Source organism: Ambystoma mexicanum, chromosome 1p (genome assembly GCF_040938575.1).
Source record: "Ambystoma mexicanum isolate Mex_15411 chromosome 1p, UKY_AmexF1_1, whole genome shotgun sequence".
NCBI classification, from domain to species: Eukaryota; Metazoa; Chordata; class Amphibia; order Caudata; family Ambystomatidae; genus Ambystoma; species Ambystoma mexicanum.
Genome location: NC_090921.1, coordinates 83,511,040 through 83,532,069, shown reverse-complemented (window position 1 = coordinate 83,532,069; position 21,030 = coordinate 83,511,040). Strand labels below are relative to the sequence as shown.

Below are 21,030 nucleotides of genomic sequence, written 5' to 3'. Positions count from 1 at the left end.
TCCTCAACGAAAGGAACACAGGCTCGATTCTTAGTGCAAGTGGAAGTTTATTCCAAGTCTCAACTGCTAACACTGGGAAACATGAGCCTCCTGCTTTGGTTAGTTTGAAGGTCGGGATGTTTAGGTATTAGGTAATGGGCGTAAGAGGATCTGGTAGTCCTGGTGGATTCTTTTCCGGAGTATTTGTTCATCAGGTACTTGGGAGCTGAGTTGTTGAGGCACTTATGGGTGATCATGAGAGTTCTGAAGGTAATCCTGTCTTGGATCGGTAGCCAGTTAGCAGTTTGTCGAATTTCTGTGATATGGTTAGATCGAGGGATGTTAAGGGCAGCGTTGAGAGCATTGTTTGCATAACTTGAAGTTTGTGCAGAGTCCTTTGGCTGGTACCCAAGTAGAGAGTATTACAATAGTCCAGTTTGGACATTATAAGAGCTCTAGCAAGGGTGAGACAGCTGTTAGTTTTCAGGAAAGGTCAACATGCATTTATCCGTTTTGTTGTTTATGCCGTTGATGAGGCAGTGGCATTTGTCTTTGAAGGTTTAACGCAGAATCTAGATAGAAACCTAAGGTTTTTGCTACTTTGTTAACTTTGATGGGGTTACCATCTATATTGAATGAAGAATATTTAGGGCCTAATTTGCTGAGTTTTAGCTTGGAGCTAATGAGGAGGATCTCAGTTTTATCGTCGTTGAGAGAAAGGCCCTGCTTGGCAATCCACCCCTGTATTTTGCATGTTTATTTCATTTAGGAGTGTCGAGTCAGATTGGTAGTTCCCTGATAAAGTGATGAGAATTTGCGTATCGTCTGCGTAATTCGTGTATGATACGCCTAAGTCATCTAGGTGATCGAACAGAAGCGTAGTGTATATATTGTAGAGGGTGGGTGATACACAGGAACCTTGAGGGACTCCACATTTGATGGGGGCTGGATTGGCTGAGGCAATAGGGGAGAAGACCCTCATAGATCTGTCTGCCAGGAAGGAGTTGGTCCGTGCGGCAGCTTGGCTCGAGAATGGGGCGGCTGTAGTTAGATGTTGGTTAGGATGTTATGTTCAACTAAATCGAACACGGCCGATAAGTACAGTAGGAGGAGGAGAGCATGTTTAACGTAATCTCTAGCCTCATCCATTTGAATTTTCTGATCCAGAAGGGCTGTTTCAGTCCCGTGTTTAGGTCTGAAACCTGATCGTCTTAGGCCTAGAAGGTTGTTAGATTCAAGGTGGTTTTGAATCTGGATATATGCAGCATTGTCTAAGATTTGTAGAAGGAAAAGTTAGCATGGGAAGAGTATCCCACTCAGTCAGTTCCTGAGATACAGGAGAATAATATCACAAGAAGATGATTATGAGATCAAAGCCATCAAACTCTCCAACAAATTCCTAAAGAGAGGATACAGCAAGGATATAGTATCACAACATGCCACCAATGTAAGGAATTTACCAAGAACTGTAGCCCTGAAACAAAAGGAGAAAAGCAGCAAGAGTGACCTAGTATATGTCACAACCTGCTCCCAACAAAGCAGTAGAGTGAAGAAAAAAAAGAAGAAACTGGAAAGTGTTATCTTTAGATCCCATGTTAGAAAGCCTATTTCCACCCCCCCCCTATTAGCTTACAGCAAGAGCAGATGACTTCGAGATCACCTTAGCAAATCAGACTTTATCCCATGTAACAACTGCAATTGTTGTAACAACATAATCGAAGGTAACTTCATTCACCATCCACATAAGGGACACAAGATTCAGTTGATGCACACATCCACTTGTGATACAAAGAATGTAATATATGGCATAAAATGCCCATGCGGACTATATTACGTAGGACTCTCAGGACGAAAAGTGAAGGTACAATGGGGAGAGAACAAATCAAACATTCGAAACCTATCTGTAAAGTCACCAGTAGCCCAACATTTCAATGAACAAAAACATACTATTCTACAAATGAAGTTTGTGATTTTGGAACATGTGACATTACCTAGAAGAGGGGGCAACCGGAACATGTTGCTCCAACATAGGGAGATTTATGGATTGAAAAGCTTGGTGAAATGCATCCCCACGGGATGAATATGGATTGGGACTTTAATAGTTTTCTTTGAACCGTTATCTGTGCCACATGCTTGGAGTACCATATGTGTTGACATTCGAACAGACATTCATCATTGAAATTGCTTGGTTCGTATATGTATGCTGAAAGAATAATGTCCCAACTCACAGTTGACATGACTACCTGTTAACATAGGAACAATTCTCCTATCAGGGATAGTTGTACCTATTATGATATCAAAGCCCGGTTCCATCTGTTGCTTTACTTAATATGAGTAGAATTGTTTATTAATTGTTTCTGTGAATTATTTGATGCTAACCAAGCATTACATGACAGATGATGATGACTCTAAGTCTCTAAATTGATCCGTATAATCGTGATAACAGTATAACAATAGACTGATCTTTGAAATAAAAGAACAGACATTAATCAAACCTTTAGACACTTAATCGGTTTCTTTTATTTTCAAAGATACAGAAACAGAGAATTTCTGTTTTTGTAACATAACCTAATACACCCAAGATGGCGCCTCTATAAGAATGATTTAACAATGTGGTTGCTTAGCAACAACCCGATGCTCCATGCGAGGGAGGACGACGCGCGTACCCGCTAGAAGGAACCTGCAGCATCCATGAAAACCAAAGGTATGGCAAGAATAAATACTACGATAAGACTTTACTAGCAACACACATAAAGGTTCGATATTACTAAGAACCCTTAATTTGCAAACAGGAAATCCTTGCCGAGCGGATCGTACTTCGCACGAGGATTCGCCTGGAAATAGACGTTACTGTAGGAGACGCCAGTCTCCTTGACAACAGTGTGAAGCAAATAACAAACGAGATACACGTCCCGTAGTGAAAGGTATGCTTAGACATAAATTAACTATAAGACTCGCATATTGTGTATTAAGAATATAGAATAATTAGAACCTATTAGTGATTATCACGCTTCTCGGACCATCATCCCCACAGATATGGAGTGCAGTACAACCGACTGACTTTGTGTAATGAAAATCACTCAAATTACACACATCAAGAAATCCATTAGGTGAGTGAGAATATAAGAGCATAGTAAGCATGCAATATGCACAGAAGAATCTGGGTCTCACAAAGGCACCCAGTGCCTTAAAAAAGTGCCATAGTCCCTTTGGAAACCCACCAATCCAAGCAGGACCTCGCATTAATAGAATGTTATTTTCCAACAGCTATGGAATTTCTCTGATTTCTAAGAAATGCCACAAGTCCTGGCGCCATACTACTCCGCAGGTTAGTGCCCATGAGCTTCCAGTACAGTATAACCACGTTACTGTCAACAGCAACAGTATGAATTAAAACTGGAGTATGAATAACCCTATCAGAAAAAACTTTATTTATTTTTATTTATTTAGAAACACACTAAGAGGCCTGATACCTAAACCTGAAGAACGGCATAGTTCGCCCGAAATGCGTAGTTTAAAGATAGGAGACCCAGCCCAGAGGACAGTTCTGAGTGCAATCCACCAGAGACCTACCAAGATATCTGGATATATTAGGACATTTTTGTAAAAATTACATAAGATTAGTAATCATGATGCATATGAGAATATAATATTAATCAGAACGACATAGATTGGCACACGTGTTGTGTGATATATGTGAAATGTTTCAATAAGTATATACTGACCATATGGTGCTAATTGAAATTGGACAGAAATATATTTTTCATGTTAATTAAACTTGTGTATATACCTACATTAGAATTGCTATGTAAACAATTGAAAGTTGATGATTTGAACACATATTGGGAATAGCGTGCCCCTGTTTGTCCCTCGTTTCTCGAAGGACTTCCCCCTCAACAGTTTTTCTGGTAGCACAGCACAAACGGGGAGCACCTAAAAGTTAGTGATGCAATTTGCATAATCAAGCTCTCCATTCAGTCACTAATAGAGAAAGTGAGTGCACCTCCACCCCCAACAATCATTGTATCTTCTTTGTTGCTAGGCCATGCAGCGACCAAACAAACTATTACGTTGGGATCATCCTTTACATTTCGGAGTGCTTCTCCATTGCAGGAAAATATGTTCCTGAAAACCTAAGAGCCCATTTCACCAGAGGAGTAGCTTCCTCTTCGGCTCTTCAAAGACGTGTACCAATGCAGGGAATTTGTAATGCTGCAACTTAGTCCTCACTACACACTTTCTCAGAGCATTACTGCTTGGACACTGTCGGACAAGGACGCTCAATTTGGAAGAGCGGTTCTGCACAATATCAATCTATAATCGGAACAGTGACACTTCCCACCGCCATCTACAAAACAGCTATGGCAGTCTATCAAAGATGAGGAATCCTTTGCAGACTCAATCCATTAAAAGAAAAAATTACTTCTCCCTGGTAATGCCCTTTGTACTGGATGTTCCTCCCATAGATTCCTCATCGCCTACCCCTCCGACAGTGGGTGAATTTTTAGTGCAATTCTCTTTTTCAACACCCATGCAGGTTATTTATCCTCCAATCGGCAGTGCAGAAAAAGGGAAAAACTATAAGACAAGAGGCGCAGTGCGTGACAAGTATACTCTTACTGATATTGTGTCCAGATGCAAGGGTGTTCAATGCCGCAGAGTGTCCCCTGCTGCCGAACAATTTCAGAGACTGCAAAGCAGTGTGAGGATTATATCTAAAATGAGGAATCCATGGGAGGAATATCCAGTAGAAACATTACCAGAGGTAAGTAATTTGTTGAGTGCTTCCTCCTACAGCATATACACACAGTATCATGCAAGTATAATGTCAGCTACTTTTATATACATCTTAAGTGGTCAGTTTTCCCCTTGGGACAAGGGTCTGCTACCTTTTGTCTCGCCAAATCTCACTAGCCCTAAGCAAACTAGTCAATTGTGAGGGGTCAATAGCATTGTTGTACAAAGCATTCAGTGAGTCACGGGTCGATAACCTTAGGACTTGAGGAAATCTGTCCTAATTTAGGTTAGGGAGCCCTCAGGTCCTAACATGGAGGACATTGTTGCAGTCTGAGCTTAACTGTTGCAGCATTCATGTTTCACATTCACAGGTGTGGAGAGTCTTATTTCGGGGTGGGGGTGCACAGTAGCCCGTTGCAATAATTTGAGGCAGCAGCTTAGCAGAGAAAAGCATATGAAAAATCTTGTGATACAGACTTATCGTTCCTTGTTTATTCTTTATTTGTAGCAAAATAAGAAGAAAAAGTCCGATTTTATCCCTTATCGTGACTCTGCATTGACCTGGCTGCTGAAGGAGAACCTGGGTAACTATTCACAATATGTATTCAAGCATAAACCTTTTTAACTGCTCCGAGGTAATCAAACAAGAAGCACTTTGGACTTCCAACTAATGTCTGCTGTATGTTGTCATATTAAAGATAAGTAGTGATGTTGATGTGCCTGTTCTCTCCATGTTCCACTCTGTCATCTTTTTTTGGAAGTCCCATTGTTTGTATTACATGTTACGTCCTGTCCGTGCTGTTAAACCTCTGGGTCATTAGTTGTGCTGTATATAAATATATTAAAGTAAAGTTATATTAAATTGGTTATTAAATTGCAAAGCCACCCTAGGTATAGCTTTGTTGACTTGTGTGTGCTGTTTCGGTTGTGCATTGTTGCTCCAAACTTGACTTCTGTTACTGTAGTCTGACATGGCTTACAATGTGTTTGAATAGTTGCATATTGATAGACTGTCCTATAATTTTAGCTATGGGTACAAGCTTTCTGTGTTATTGTGATGTGCTGTCTTGAGGTGAAAATCTGTGGCTTGTGTTTGTTCCTTAAGGGTTTTAAATGATACATAACCTGTGAGAATGAACATAACTGTTCATGGTGAAGGGAGTAGTTGGGTACATGGTTGTGTGCTTAGTCTTTGTTTGCAAATTGTCGCCTCTGTCTTAGTCTGTAACTGTAAATTAACAAGGAAAAAGTGGGAGGGGGATTTGGTAGTTGGCAGGAGAATTATAAATGGGGGTGCCAAGCCGGACATTTGCTAGTGAGTTCCTTGAAAATGTCTCCTTTCATCAGGTATGATTTGATGCTTGTTCACTGGAGGCTGTTTTAGATTATTCCATCATACCTGTTCTCATGGATATCGTCCTGAAGCGCACCCCCAAGTGGCCCCCATGTGGCTGTTTGGTTTTGTTGTGCTGTGTGAGAATACCGTCTGCAAGAGGAAACCTGTGACACGTGGAATCACGGGGCCTCATTACGACTTTGGAGGTAGCCATGGCGCTATTGGTGCCATGGCTGCCTCCAAAATCGGTTCCGGGTTCCCTGAATGGGGAATTACCGGGCCATTCCGAGTTTGGAGGGCCCGATAATTCCTCCTACTGGGAACCCGGGTCCGGACCTTCCCCATTCCCATTTGAGCCCCCATAGGGCTCAATGGGAATGGGTGCGGGAGCTAACAACGGGCCGATTATGACCGGCCCGTTGTTAGCTCCATGGTCCCCTTGCGGGACCCGCTATGGACGTCTGGTAAGCGGAGCCCGTTAACCCATTCCGCAATTGTCATAATGAGGCCCACGGTGCTCCGTCCTGTAAATCAACACTTAGTCGTCTCCTCCTCACTGCTGGCCCTGCCCCCTCTTACCCAGCAAGCCTACATCTGCCACTATCCTCACGCAACCCCAAGTGGATCCAAGGTGGCTGTTCGGCTGTTCGGGTGGGCGGCGTGAGGCGCGTGAGGTTAGCTGCTTACTGTGTCAGGGTTTATAATCATGTGGTAGCTCGTCTCAAGACTACAAGGTGGGCATTATTTAATTCAATCTTGCGACGCCCTTGTTTGATTTAGACCTCAAGAATTTACAAGTTTGTGACCGTGTGTGATAGCATTTGTTATTGGAATTCATTTTGGATAACCATAGCCCTGAAGGTGACGTTGTTGTGCTAATAACCACACCGGCACAGTTACTTCAAGTGGTTTATTAGCGTAGAATAGAAGATATACACAAGACCCCCAACCTGTTCAGCAGCCTCCATCAACTGACAACTTTAAGGCATAACAAACAGAATTAGAGTTCTAATAGGAATGCTCTGACATAATAAACCAAGCATGACACATAAGATTCTAACCAATATAATACATGGCATTGTGAATGTAATACAGTCAATAATCAGCATACACATAACAGATGTGATATGTTTCTATTGCACAATGGACATGAGTTTAAGGAGTGGGAAACATATCCTAGACGCGGTGCCCAAATTATTCCCGGCGTCCCACACTCCTTCCTCTGTCTTCCAAAGATAACAAAAAGACATTACCAGAAGTGTTTATAAACATGCTTGTGCAAATCTTGAAGAGGGCGAACCACATGCCGCCTCTGACCACATACAGAGGCTGCTGGCGTGGCTGCTCCTCGATTGTCTACTTCTCTTTCAGTAAAAGATTTCTCTCAGGCAGAAAGAAACACTCAAACTGATTTGGTGAATTCTGCAGAAAAAATGCTGCTCATTGAAACGCTCTAGAACATTCCGATAAATGACAACCTCTTGCTTGATGCTTCTAGCGAGGAGTATAATATTCCAGCAATGGCCACGTCCTTAGTAGCAAACGCTGTGATGGCAGAGTTGCACAAGCGGGTGCGACTATCTAATGGTCCTTCGACCCCAGATGGGAGTTTACATAAATTTTGTGAACAGGTGCACTTTCACATGACACTGCCTGTACAACGCACTGCACCGATCCTCAGTAGTGATGAAGGTCTGGTTCTCAATACAGGTCACACATTCAAGCAAATGCCAGCTCTCCCACCTTTGATGCCTTGCCAAACATTATGGAACTAGAGTATCCTCATTCTCCGGTCTTATTGCATGGCTTGAAACATCCAAACTTCTTGTTAGAAGGCACAGCAACCAAATTCGTTCCTCCCAGTATATCTGCTTGGGGAATCCCTTATCAACTTAAATGAGCAGGAATTACAAAATGTTCCTGTATTCACACGGATTCTCAACCTATTGGATGGAGGACACGAGCACACTCACACGGCTTTTAATGCCCTCAAAATGTTGACATCTGACATTCTTATTAAACTAAGTAAAATAGAGGGTTTTGTTAGCCCTAGAAAATTGCCATTCACTGTGGGCTAGGCAGTTCCTCAGGGAATGGAGATACCCCAAGATGAACCATCACCCAGTCCAAAACATTTTACTCGCATAATGCATTTATGGAACCTATGGTAGTGCCTGTGAAATATTTTGCTCATATAGTACAACTACTCCCAGCTCATTCTAGCGCTGGAGCTGCCTTGCAACCTGATTACATGGCTGTAGCTAAACTACAACATGATAGAATTTTGGTTTCTCAATGCAAATATGGTACCTTTTGGGTCTGTTTAACGGGGATTGTGAAACAAACATAATATTTACGCCCAGTGAGCTGGTCTCAGATAATCCCGATAGTCCAACAGCTCTAACTGACATCTTAGATGCCGATGCTGGACTAGTTGATGAGGCGAGACAGGTTCTTGGGGAGGAATTACCCCTAAATGAAGATCAACCCTCTGCTCAGTTGATCTAGAAAAGCAAAAAGCAAAAAAACTTTACATAAGAGCACAACAGAGACGACTCTTAGCCAAATCGGTTAACTCGAATTTGACATGCCCTACAGCCACCCATCCTAAATCAAAAAATAAGGCATCCATCAAAATCAATTGGCATGATTCAGCCATTAAAAAAATTGGCCTCATGTCACATGATGACGCTACCATTGACTTGAACCAACTTAATGCCGAAAGTCGACGGAATTTGGATTTAAAGAAAAAAAGAAAAAAAGAAACAAATCTCCACCGAGTGGTGGTGTATCCCCTGCCATTGCCAGTATAGACCATGCAGAAGAGCCAACTCAGGGTGTACATTTAAAAACAAAAGTTGTTGGGGTCACGTGCCACAAAAAAAAGGCTAGTGCCTCTTTGACCCAAACACATATGTCTCACTTTTACAGTCCAACTGTAAACAAAAAGTCTTCAGTGTTATCCCAAACAAAGTTACAAATAACGTCAGCACCTTTTTGTCCACAAATTTCTCTCTAAGGAATAAGGATGAGCCACGCAATGCCACTATTATAGAAGGCACCCCAAGTGGTCATCAGCCCTCAAACGCTCAGCCCAGGATGACTACAAAACCAGATCCGGTGGTAGCCCAACTCCTTGGATAGGGACAACCATCCCTTCCCCAAAGAGAGGAATCGCTAGAACAGGAAAGTAGTTCTGTTGACAGTCCAGTTAATACCCCCAATAACATAGGCTTTATTCACACTGCCTTTGAGGAGTTATCAGCTGACCTGCAACTATTGATGGGATGGGGGAGTAAGTCCATCCAGGGAGGGTAAAGCAGGTCTAAATTGCTCAGTGCTGATGAAAATATTTCACCAAATTCCAGCGCTGCGCGACCTAATTTTGTATGTTGTTGAATGGATAAAACTTCCAACTTGTGCCAATAATCGTATGCTTTGCAAATTGCAATCATACATCATAGCAAAGCTATTTTGGGACCATCACTCAGATCTGGCCTCTATAGGGTTCCATCTGTTCACCTTTCGGTCTATGGATGATGCCACTAGTTTCATTGAATTTCAACCGCCTGCGTCTACTGTAACAACTGAAATTACACAATCTGGACAACAATGACATGTTAAGAACAATCAAATGAAGGAACAACTTGATTCATTCTCACAAATCATAAATGGTCTAGCTTGGCTTGAACCGTTTATTAAATCTTTAGCCACGTCCAATGCTCAGGTGGTTAACTCATAATCCCACATATTATCAATATACTCATGGAATTGTTGAGGTTTTAAAAAACTTATTTGCATGGTACAACTCCTTAGCTGAGGTGGAAAAACCATCTATAATCCTTCAAGAAACAATGTCGTTGGACGACATTCACATAGATGGTTACTCCTCGTTCTCAAAGCAAGCTAGAAGAGGAAATATTTGGGGGGGGCGACCATTTGGCGGCCTGGCAATTTTGATAAAAAACACTCTCAAATTTGCATTGCAACACATTATTGCTTTACCAGAGTTATTGGTTATTGAAATCACAATTGAAGCTAAATCCATCTGCATTATTTTGGTTGTAACATTATATTGTAACCCGAACACAATGCCTCCTTGATGTGGTGATTTCTAATTTAAATGCAGTACTTACAGAAGCCTTCATTGGGAACCGTAAATATGAACTTATAATTGGAGGGGACTTTAATTCAACACTATTATCAGATCTTAACACATCCCAAGACAGTTCATACAATCAATATGCTAACATCTCTAATGAAAGAGGGATGTTATGGCTAAACCTTTTTGCAGACTGGGATATCAACCTGGTATGTTCGAATCAAGATAGGTCTTATGCAACCTGGCATCGTGGTAACGCTAGTTCATGTATAGATTACATTGCCCTCTCCCATAATTTTGCTGGGTTCCAGAATTCCTTGAGACCAATTGAGATTCATCTAACACCTGAAAAGACAGCCTCCCTGAAGATTGTTAGAGACATGAAAGCGCTTAGAGGAGAACAGCAACTTGAAATGCAGCAGGTATTCAACACTGGGAACTAGGGTGCGCGCCTCACCCTCCCAATATCTCTACACACTAATTGACTTCTGCCTTCTCAAAGTAGAGGCCACAATTTAATATGGGCTTGATCTTTGTCTGATATTTGTCTGCTGCCCATAGGTGACGACCTTAACAAAATTCAAGGTGTTATCTGGAAAACAGTGTTGGGTCTTCCACAATGTTGTAATTATACATGAACTCGGTTTGCTTTCCTTGGCCTCCAAGTTACAATGGAGAAGGATTTCAAATGCTTGCCCCCTCTCCAAATTCTCAATATGAGGATTTGGCAGGAATGCTTGTGAATGAGACGCTTGTCTCTTATGGTCCTATGATATCCAAATGCGGGCAGTACTTGATAAGATTGCTATGACTCCAGAAGATCTTAGAAACCGTCTTGGCATAGTAAAGAAAGTTATTTCAAGCTGATTGGTATAATACACTGGATCAGATTGGTTGCTATAAATCGTTTGTGGAATACGCCAAATTTAGGCATGCACAGAAGCCGCTTCTAGCGTATCTCATGTTTCCATGTAATCAAGCGAGGAGAATATACATGAGGTTTAGACTTAACCTCTTCCTCACTAACAAACCTATAAAACACTGCAAGAAGAGTAGCGAAACAAGTAATGATGGCTATTGTAGATTTTGAGGTCAAGAAACCTTGAAGCACTTAGTTTTATATTGTGGCTTCTTTGATAGTAGCAGACAGTCAACTTAGAGACAATATGTAAATGGTCACCCTTTGCAATTTCTTGAGCTATTTCGGATAACGTGTATGTGGGGTAACAGTACTTTAATTTTAGTATTAACACACTTTCTAAATTTATTAGAAACTAACCTCAACAAATGGGTAGATCATACTCTCTCTGAAGTAGCTCAGGAAGCAAAGGAGTAAGCCATTTGTTGTCTCTATCATGCAATAACATAATTCCTTCTTTGAAGCTGCTCAGGAAGTGAAGTAACCCACACCTTGTCTTGAATTATGCTTTAGTATATCTCGAACAACTATAACATTGCTTTCATCTACTTTAAACCATCTATTGTATAAATGATGAACTGCCTTTTAAATCGCTTGTACTTTTTCAAATCATGTCATTGCTAGTACTTCAGTTATATGACGAATCATTCAGAGAGTGCAAGATCATTGTATTTACAATGACAAGTTGGAATGTAAGCTTTTGATATGGAAACCTTGGAGTGTTTTGAGAAAAAAATGTATGTATAATATAAAATGTAACAATTCTTTTTACTTTTAATTTACTAACATTAATTGTCAAATTGCATCGCTTGGTGCATCTCATTTGTGGTAAAGTTTGACTTTTTTTGTAAATAAGTGTATTGCGATTGATTTTATGGTTTAATATAATTTTTGTAAAGGTGCTCGCACCAAACACCATAAAAAAAAAAAGCTAACTCATTCCTTAAGCTTTCTTTACAGACGTATTGAGAAAATATAGTTTATCCAGCATGGGGCCTGGCATGGATTCACGTGCTCATGAATATTCCCCGCCAGGCTTGAAATTCTGGGTTAAAAAAAGTTTCACTTTCACTTACAAACTGTATTTCGAAGGGATTGTGTCCTCCGACGTATTCCTTATCTTTGATAATACGTTTCCAGCTTGCTGGCCTCGGAATTTTTTCTGTAGAGGGCGCTGCGCGTCAATGTCCTCCGAGTCGATGTCCATCGACGGCCACCGTATCGGCGCCCACGTCACCATGCCCATAAATAGCCACGCGCTGCGTCCGTTGCTCAGTTCTGTTTTTAGGCGCTTCGTGGGGCCTCGGAACGTCGTTGCTCAGTTCAGTCAGGATAACTCTATATCTACTCGAATAAATACCTACTTGTTCTCGATGGCATCTTCATCGGAACCGATGACGCTGCGATCCGGCTTCAAGAAATGTCGAGACTGCAGTAAAAAAAATGTCGATAATGGATCCACATAGGATCTGCTTGTGGTGCTTGGGAGCCGAGCACCATTGTTTGGAGTGTGAGGACTGCATGTCCATGACGGCAAAAGCCTTGAAGGAGCGCAAGGGGGAAGCTCGAGAGAGGTAAGTCAGTCAAAACCTCCTCGAAGGTTTCTTCGGCTGAGTCGAGGCATTCGTCTACTCGCCGTCGAAAACATTCCCATTCTAGATCTCGAAGTAGCTCCCACCATTCGTCGAGATCAAGACACTCAAAAAAGAGACGAAGATCCCCTTCCTCGTCATCTTCTGTTTCCCCAGAAAGTCTCCTGTCCCACAAAACACAGCTCTCAGGCTGAGTGGGAGGAATTCAGAAAGAAAATGTTAAGCGTCTTTGAGAAAGCGGCCTAGACTCCCTCGAAGACAGCCGAGGGTGATACCCTGGGTGAAAAACCCAAAAAATCAAAACGCCGCGAGTCGCAGCACCCGCCGAAACATTCCAAACCATCTTCGCCGTCGTCGAAGATTCCTTTGACGCATATATTGGCGCCATCAACGTCGTTGTCGAAGGGTTCCTCGATGCATCGGTCGATCGAATCGACGTCGATGAAAGAGAAGACCAAGGCTACTCCACAGCCAACGGTGATTCCAAGGGCCTCCGACATGACGCCGAGACCGTCGTCGATGTCCTCGAGTAGGATCCCGATCCTCTCGAGTTCATCGAGACCGCTTCCAGTTTTTTCGGCACCTTCGAAGCCTGTCACATCGGCGTCAACGACATCGACGTTTTCTCGCCCAATAATGACAAGTTTTGCTCCTTCTGCCTTAGAGATGGGTTTTACACCATTTCAGAGGTCAGAGTACCCTGGACTATCTTCAATTTATGAAGAGGGGGAAGATTCTGACCAGGAAACATTTGGGTTACAGAGGACCACACTGCCTATTTCAGAGGATTTCACCTCTGAGGAAAGAAGGTTGAAGGACCTACAGGAGTCACTACATGAGGCAAGTGGGCTGGACACTTCCCAAGAAGTGGAATTTGTTAAGCCAGACCCAGGGGAACATGCCGAAACACCCTATAGAACCCTTATGGCAAGAATTATTGAATTTATGGGTTGGTCTGCGCCTTCGCCTGTTTTTCAACAGGGTGACCTAACAGACATATTAGACAAAGGTCCACAGGAGGACCCTGTGGTCCTCTTCCATGCAGCCTTACAAAGGAAAATTACATCTAATTGTGAAACTCCTGAAGTTATCCCTGCGGTCAATAAAAGATTGTCAGCCAAGTATAGGGTAGCGGCTGCTGACCCTGAATACTTATCAAAACACCCAACTCCAGAGAGCCGGTGGTTCAAGCAGCAACTTCATCTAGCAGTAGGACCGCTTACCCGACTGTCCCACAGGATAGAGATGAAGAGAGGTACGATTCTATGGCGAAGAAAGTCTTCTCTGCTTGTAGTATGGCATTGAAGTCCATCAACGCCACCTGTACGCTCGCCAGGTTCAGTCACACACTGTGGGAGTGTGCTTCATCAGCGGCTGACTGCATACCCGAAGGAGAGGAAAAGGAAGCCTTCCTTAACATTATTAAAGATGGCAAAGATGCCATGTGCGAATCACTTCAAACTGGCATCGATTCCGCTGACAGTATCAGCAGGGCCATGGCGGCAAGTACAACAATCCGCAGGCATGCGTGGTTGCGAAAGTCTGGCTTTGCTCCAGATGAACAGGCCAAGCATTTGAATATGCCCTTTGACGGCTCTTCACTTATCGGAAAAAAGGCTGATGACAGTCTGGAAAAGTTGCAGACTTCTAAAGCAGCAGCAAAATCTTTAGGAGCTGCTATCCGCCAAACTCCTTTTCGCCCCTCAGGAACCTCTGGGAGAGGAAAGTCCTTTCGCTATTATTCCGCATTCGGGAAAGGCAGAGGACAGCCGGCTCAAAGAGGCCAAAGGATATCCACCCGAGGTGGACGGGTCAAAGGGACTAAGGCCGCCGCAGTTGCCTCTTTACCCTCGGCATCTGCATCAGCCGCCCCCAAACCACTTTGAGGCCTTTCTACACAATACACCTGTAGGGGGCATGTTAACTCACCATCTGACGGAATGGCAGGCTATAACGTCAGATGCTTGGGCATTGGAGACAGTTGCCCAGGGTTACTGCCTACCCTTTCTACACATCCCTCAGAGTCATCCACCGGGGAACAGCTCTCTAAAAATTCCAGATCCGCTCCTCTTGCAGGAAATTATAGACCTGCTAGAGAAAGGTGCCATAGAACCGGTGCCTTTAGCGGACAGGAACAAGGGCTGGTACTCCTCCTACATTCTCATACCAAAGAAGGACAGAGGACTGAGACCCATCCTGGACTTAAGAGAATTGAACAAGTTCCTCAGGAAGGACAAGTTCAAGATGGTAACTCTCTCGCAGATCCTTCAGGCCCTCCAGCTCCAGAACTGGCTGGTATCTCTGGACCTTCAGGATGTTTATTTCCATGTGCCAATCCATCTCAAACACAGGTAATACCTGCGGTTCGCAATTGGCGACTCTCATTATCAATTTCGAGTTCTGCCATTTGGGCTGACCTCCGCCCCGAGGGTCTTCACCAAGCTGATGTCGTTAGTGGTGGCGAGTCTAAGGAGGGAAGGGATCCACGTCTACCCCTACCTGGACGATTGGCTGATCAGGGCTGTATCTTCGAAACAAGCCCAGGCCCAGCTAGATTGTCTGCCACTTCCTACACAAACTGGGTTCTCCCTCAATATAAAGAAGTCACAGATGATACCATCACAGAGACTCCAGTTCATTGGAGCGGTCCTGGACACTTCCCTGGGAAAAGAGGTGAGGGCTCAAGATATTCTACAGATGGTCACCAAGTTTCAAAATGCCCAACGTCTCCCAGCCTTCGACTTTTTGAGATTGCTAGGCCTCATGGCATCCTGCATCTTCCTTGTGCCAGAGGCTCGCCTGAGAATGAGATCTCTTCAGTGGGCACTGAGAAGTCAGTGGTCGCAATTCTCAGGGAGAATGACAGATCTCCTCCGGATTCCGGACAAGGTAGCCCGTGACCTTCAATGGTGGGCCTATCCAGAGAACATCTTGAAAGGAGAACTGTTTTGGCAACCATGGCCGGAGATAACAGTAGTCACAGACGCCTCACTCACGGGGTGGGGAGCCCATGCCAACGACTTGACCATCAGCAGGCGTTGGACTCCATCGGAGTCCAGACTACACATCAACCTATTGGAGCTGAGAGCGATCTGACTAGCGCTGAAAGCTTTCCTGCCATCAGTACAGGGGAGAAATGTCCTGATAATGACGGACAACACGGTGGCCATGCACTACCTCAACAAAAGAGGAGGCGTAGGATCACTGCCACTGTGCAGAGAGGCGATGCAGCTCTGGTTTTGGGCAATCCAAGAAGGAATCTCTCTATCGGCAGTCCACCTAGCCGGAGAGAAGAACTTGACAGCGGACTCTGAGCAGGCAGAGCAGTCTCCCACGAGTGGGAGCTAGCTCAGGAAGTCCTTCAAGAGATCTTTGCCCTTTGGGGAACCCCTCAGGTGGATCTGTTCGCTACAAGCACCAACAGGAAGTGCGATCTGTTCTGTTCAAGGGAATTTCCCCCGAGAGGAGCTCTAGGAGACGCGTTCGTAGTGGACTGGGAGTTTCCACTCCTTTACACGTTCCCACCAGTCCCTGTTATTCCTCAAATGATCAGGAGGTTGAGAAGATTCCGGAAAACCATGATCCTAATTGCCCCGGATTGGGCCAGGAGAACATGGTACCCAGGCCTTCTAGATTTGTCCATCTGTTTTCCAATCCGTCTTCCACTGAAGGAGAATCTTCTCTCGCAGAAGGGAGGTCAGGTTCTCCATCCAGACACCAGAACCCTCAACCTTCACGCTTGGCTTCTGAAAGGGTGAGGTACAAGGATTGGGATCTCCCTGATGGCATCATGGAGATGTTGCTTTCGGCCAGAAGGCCAGCAACAAAGTCTTTATACCGCTGCCGTTAGAACAAATTTTGCAGCTGGTGTAGGGAAGAGAATATCGACCCTTTTTCATGTGGTACACCAACGGTGTTATCGTTTCTACTCTACTTGGCAAACTCAGGCCTTCAGGTTGGCACTGTAAAAGGCTATCTCGCAGCACTTTCTATCTTCAAGCGCACTGCGGAGGAACCATCGTATTTCAAACTTCCTCTAGTTATACAATTTCTCAAGGGATTTACTAATGTTTATCCTCCAAAACCATTCCAGTTCCCTTATGGGACTTAAATTTAGTCTTAAACTTCCTAATGGGCACTCCATTCGAACCACTTCACTCTTGTTAGCTGAGATTTCTCACGCTTAAAACTGTCCTATTGGTAGCACTAACATCTGCTAGGAGGGTGAGCGAGCTACAAGCCCTCTCCTGTAAACCCTCACATGCAATTTTCCACAAGGACAAAGTTGTCCTTCAGGTGAAGCCTAATTTCCTCCCAAAGGTGGTTTCTGAATTTCGTATTACTCCGGAAATTACCTTACCTTCGTTCTAGCTTCCTCACCATCCGGGGAAGAGGAAGAAAGGCTACATAGGCTGGACCCAAGGCGAGCTCTCAGCTTTTACATCAGCAGAATGGCTAGGATCAGGCAAGCAGACCAACTGCTTGTAGGATACTCAGGTCACAAGTTGGGACTACCCATAACAAAACAAACCATCTCCAGGTGGATTATTTTGGCCATTCTGGAATGTTACAAACTGGCAGGGAAAGAGCCACCCCAAAATCTCAGGGCTCATTCAACAAGGGGTATCGCAGCCTCTTCGGCTCTCCAAAGAGGGGTACCGGTCCGAGACATATGTGCGGCTGCCACATGGTCGTCCGCACATACATTCACGAAATTTTACAATCTGGATTCCTCCACTAGTCAAGAGACCAGGTTTGGCAAGGCCGTATTACATTCGGTCCATCCCTAAAGGGATACATAACACTCACACTCCCACCTCCAATTACATGCCACTGCTATGGGAGTGTATCAAAGATATGGAATACGTCGGAGGACACAATCCCTTAGAAGAACAAGTTACTTCTTACCTTGTAACGTTCTTTCGACGGGATGTTCCTCCAACATATTCATTATCGCCCCTCCCATCCATCCCCGCAATGATACTTCCCTTGTGGTTGCAGCTTACGCTCCTTCAAGGTCAATAACCAATTCAGGCCTTACTTTTCTTATGCTACAAAACAGAACTGAGCAACGGACGCAGCGCGTAGCTATTTATGGGCATGGTGACGTCGGCGCCGATATGGTGGCCGTCGAGGGACATCGACTGGGCAGACGTCGACGCGCAGCGCCCTCTACAGAAAAAAATTCCAAGGTCAGCAAGCTGGAAACATATTATCAAAGATAAGGAATACATAGGAGGAACATCCCGTCGAAAGAACATTTAAGGTAAGAAGTAACTTGTTCTTCTAAACTAATCACTGTTCTCTGGGTCATGCTGCCCCCATCCATTGACAGTGCTCTCCCTAAGCCCCTCCTCTGGCAACCATCTTCAGAATTTTACTGCACGCTCCAGTGTTGGGGGTCCTCGAGTTTGCTCTTCTAGCTACTTCTATGTTTTTTCGAATTTTCAATGGAAAAAGGTTAGATTTCTGTTCCAAAAAAGAGCCTGTGTGCTCTTTTCTCTATCTGCGGACGGAGGGGGATCAGTTGTCGGTGAATTTCAGCACCCCCAGGGTGAAGTCCGTTGAAGTTTCCAGAAGGCCACAGGCCTACTTCGCGCCCTCCGACCAGGACGGAGGAGATGGAGGGAAGGTCCCTCTTCAAGCCCTGCACCAAGTGCGGGCTGCGGAAGGTGTTTTTGAAAGGCAAGCACCTACCATGCCTCTACTGCCTACACCCGTACCATAAGGAGGTGAAGTGCGAGATAGGCCCCGGGTTCTCCAAAAAGACGAGGGACAGGCACAGTAGACTGGCGGCTAGGCTTAATGCCAAGGCCTCTTCCCCGTGCCCCGAGCAGGGTCATGCCTCAACCAGGACCGGTCGGTCCCAGCAGCAGTCTTCTAAGTCCTTTCAGGGCACTTCATCTGTTGGGGTTCACGACAAGGCCAAGGACCTAAAGTCCGAGTCCACCCGGGTCACGGCAGAAGTGGGTCCTAAGCTGGATCGGGCGTCATCGACATCACCCTCCGCCTCCATTGCCAGTCGTCAATCGAGCTCCTCCTCAAAAAGGAAATCTACCCTGGGTAACTGCGGGAGAAGTCTGAGAAATGGCGGACAGAGGAAGAAGGCCGAACTGCCCAAGCACGCACAATTGGCATAGGCTAGGACTTCATTGACAATAGAGTTGCTGGCAGCTGCTCTCACGATGGCTAAGGGAGCTGACCCTGTGAAGGTAGCCCCCACAGCACAGAAGGTATCCTTGCCCCCTAAGTGTGACACTCCTGCAGTGACTTTGGCAAAATCTGCTGGCACGCCAAAAGGTGGGGATACCGGCTCAGGCCCCAGTTCAAGCCCCACGGGGGGAAGAAAAGGGAGAGGCTAGGAGGGCCCAAAACAGCCCTCCCAGTCTGTGGCTCAAGCCATGGAGATCTAGTCCACAGATGAGAACCAAGAGTCCTTGCACAAGGTCATGGAAGAGGACAACTGGGATGACGACGGCACGGGCCTAGTTTTCCGATTTCGCCAGCTCAGCCGAGGGATGCGTCTCTGGATATTTTGTCGGCCCTTCGCACCTTGGTGTTGGAGATCTAGAAGAGGGTGCCACTGGCTCTGGTTCCAGTGGTCCCCCATGCCCCTGTTCAGTCTCCAACAAAGAAGAGGAAGCATCATCCAATGCCCTCATTTCAGCCTCCTCATCCGCATCGGTCCCCTTCTCCCCCAGCAGACCCAGGCACGGGTACAGGGACGGATACGGCCATGACTACAGACAAGGAGATCGTCGCAGTGGGCGGCGAGTCTCCGCATTTGGATGCGCCACCTAGGCATCTCCACCGGACGAGGTTGGGTCCCGCTCCATTATCGCCAGAGCCTCCGAATGTTTTCAGCTTGTGCCCAAAGAAACCAGGAAGGAGGGTTTCTTGTTCCCAGGGTGCCAGGCAAGGAGGAAGACAATCATGGCGGTGCCCCTTCTGGACGATGTGTGGGAAGAGGGCCTGGCGCTCATAAAGAACCGTTGCACGGCTCCAGCCAAACTGGATAGGCTGGAGAAGTATCGGGTACAGGACTCTGCACCCAAGAGCCTGAGGTCACAACCATCGCAGGATTTGGTGGTACCGGCGGTCGCGAGGAAACGGTCGGCAAACCTGTACTCATCCTCTTTGGTCCCTACGGACAGCGAGGGGAAGGAAGGTAATTTACACTGGGGTCCACTATCAAGGCGGCCAACGCACTAGCAATCCTAGCCAGGTACGACAGGGAGCTGTGGTACAAGCTGGGCCCTATTCTGGAGTACCTGCCAGACGATAAGAAGGCTATCGCTCTGTTCCAGGAGGGGGAAGTTTACATCTGATGCCGCCATTACAGTGGCATTGGATGGCAGCCGATGCAGGGTTCCGGAATGTGGGGAACGGTGTCTGCCTTCGTCAACAAGACTGGGCACTCCAACAACAGCGCTCTTCTTTTCGCTCCTCCAGGGGAAATTCGAGCAGGTCTTCCAAAGGTTTCTCCTCTTCGTACAGTCAGCATTCCAGAACCACGACCCAGAAAACCTACAGAGGCCGTTCTCTGGCCTGCGGTAGCAGACGACAGCATCAATGTCGCCCGCAAGTCTGGAATGCTGTCCCCGGGACCTTGGGCGCCAACACGTGCACCCCAGTGGGCAGCCGGCTGATGAGGTCCCTCAGCGATTGGAAGATCACCACCGACAAATAGGTGCTGGACACTCTCGCCCAGGGACACACCTTGGAGTTTGAACGCATGTGTCCGTGGATCCCTCTAGCATTCCGTCAGGAGCAGCACATCCCTCAGCTCCTGGAAGAGGTACGAGCCATGCTGCGGAAAATGGGCGATGGAGCTAGTTCCTAACAACTCTGGGGCTTCGGAGTGTGTTCCAGATACTTTCTGGTCAGAAAGAAGTCTGGGCTGGAGGCCGATCCTAAACCTATGACCTCTCAACAAGTACTTAAAGTCCTAAACGTTCACGATGGTCACGTTGCAGCACGTGCTCGGCCAATTGGAGGAAGGAGACTTCTTGACGTGGCTGGACCTGGAGGACACCTATTTCCACATCCCCATTCACAAGAAACATCAAAGGTTTCTGTGTATTATAGTGCAGGGCCAGCACTACCAGTTCAAGGCCCTATCTTTCAGAATGAAGTCTGGCCCGAGAGTGTTCACAAGCTGCCTGGCACCGGTGGCAGCCCATCTACGTCTGCGCGGTATACACGTATTCTACCCAGACCTCGACTGGCTCATCCGGGCCCACTTGCGGGAGTTGGACGTCGGACATACGGAGGCGACCATCCGGCTACTGACAGATCTGGGATTCTCCATCAACTATCCGAAGTCCTGCTTGACACCTTTGCAGAATGCGATGTTTCTAGGAGA

The 21,030-nt window shown here is 45.6% G+C and overlaps 1 protein-coding gene across 2 annotated transcripts in view; it reads left to right on the top strand.

Moving 5' to 3' along the window:
* KIF1C (kinesin family member 1C) overlaps positions 1-21,030 on the top strand; it is a 1,865,342-nt gene that overhangs the window by 850,096 nt on the left and 994,216 nt on the right. For both annotated transcript variants that reach the window (XM_069643618.1, XM_069643608.1), the window contains exon 11: positions 5,225-5,300. In XM_069643618.1, the coding sequence (XP_069499719.1) occupies positions 5,225-5,300 (76 nt within the window). The remainder of the gene's footprint in view (positions 1-5,224; positions 5,301-21,030) is intronic.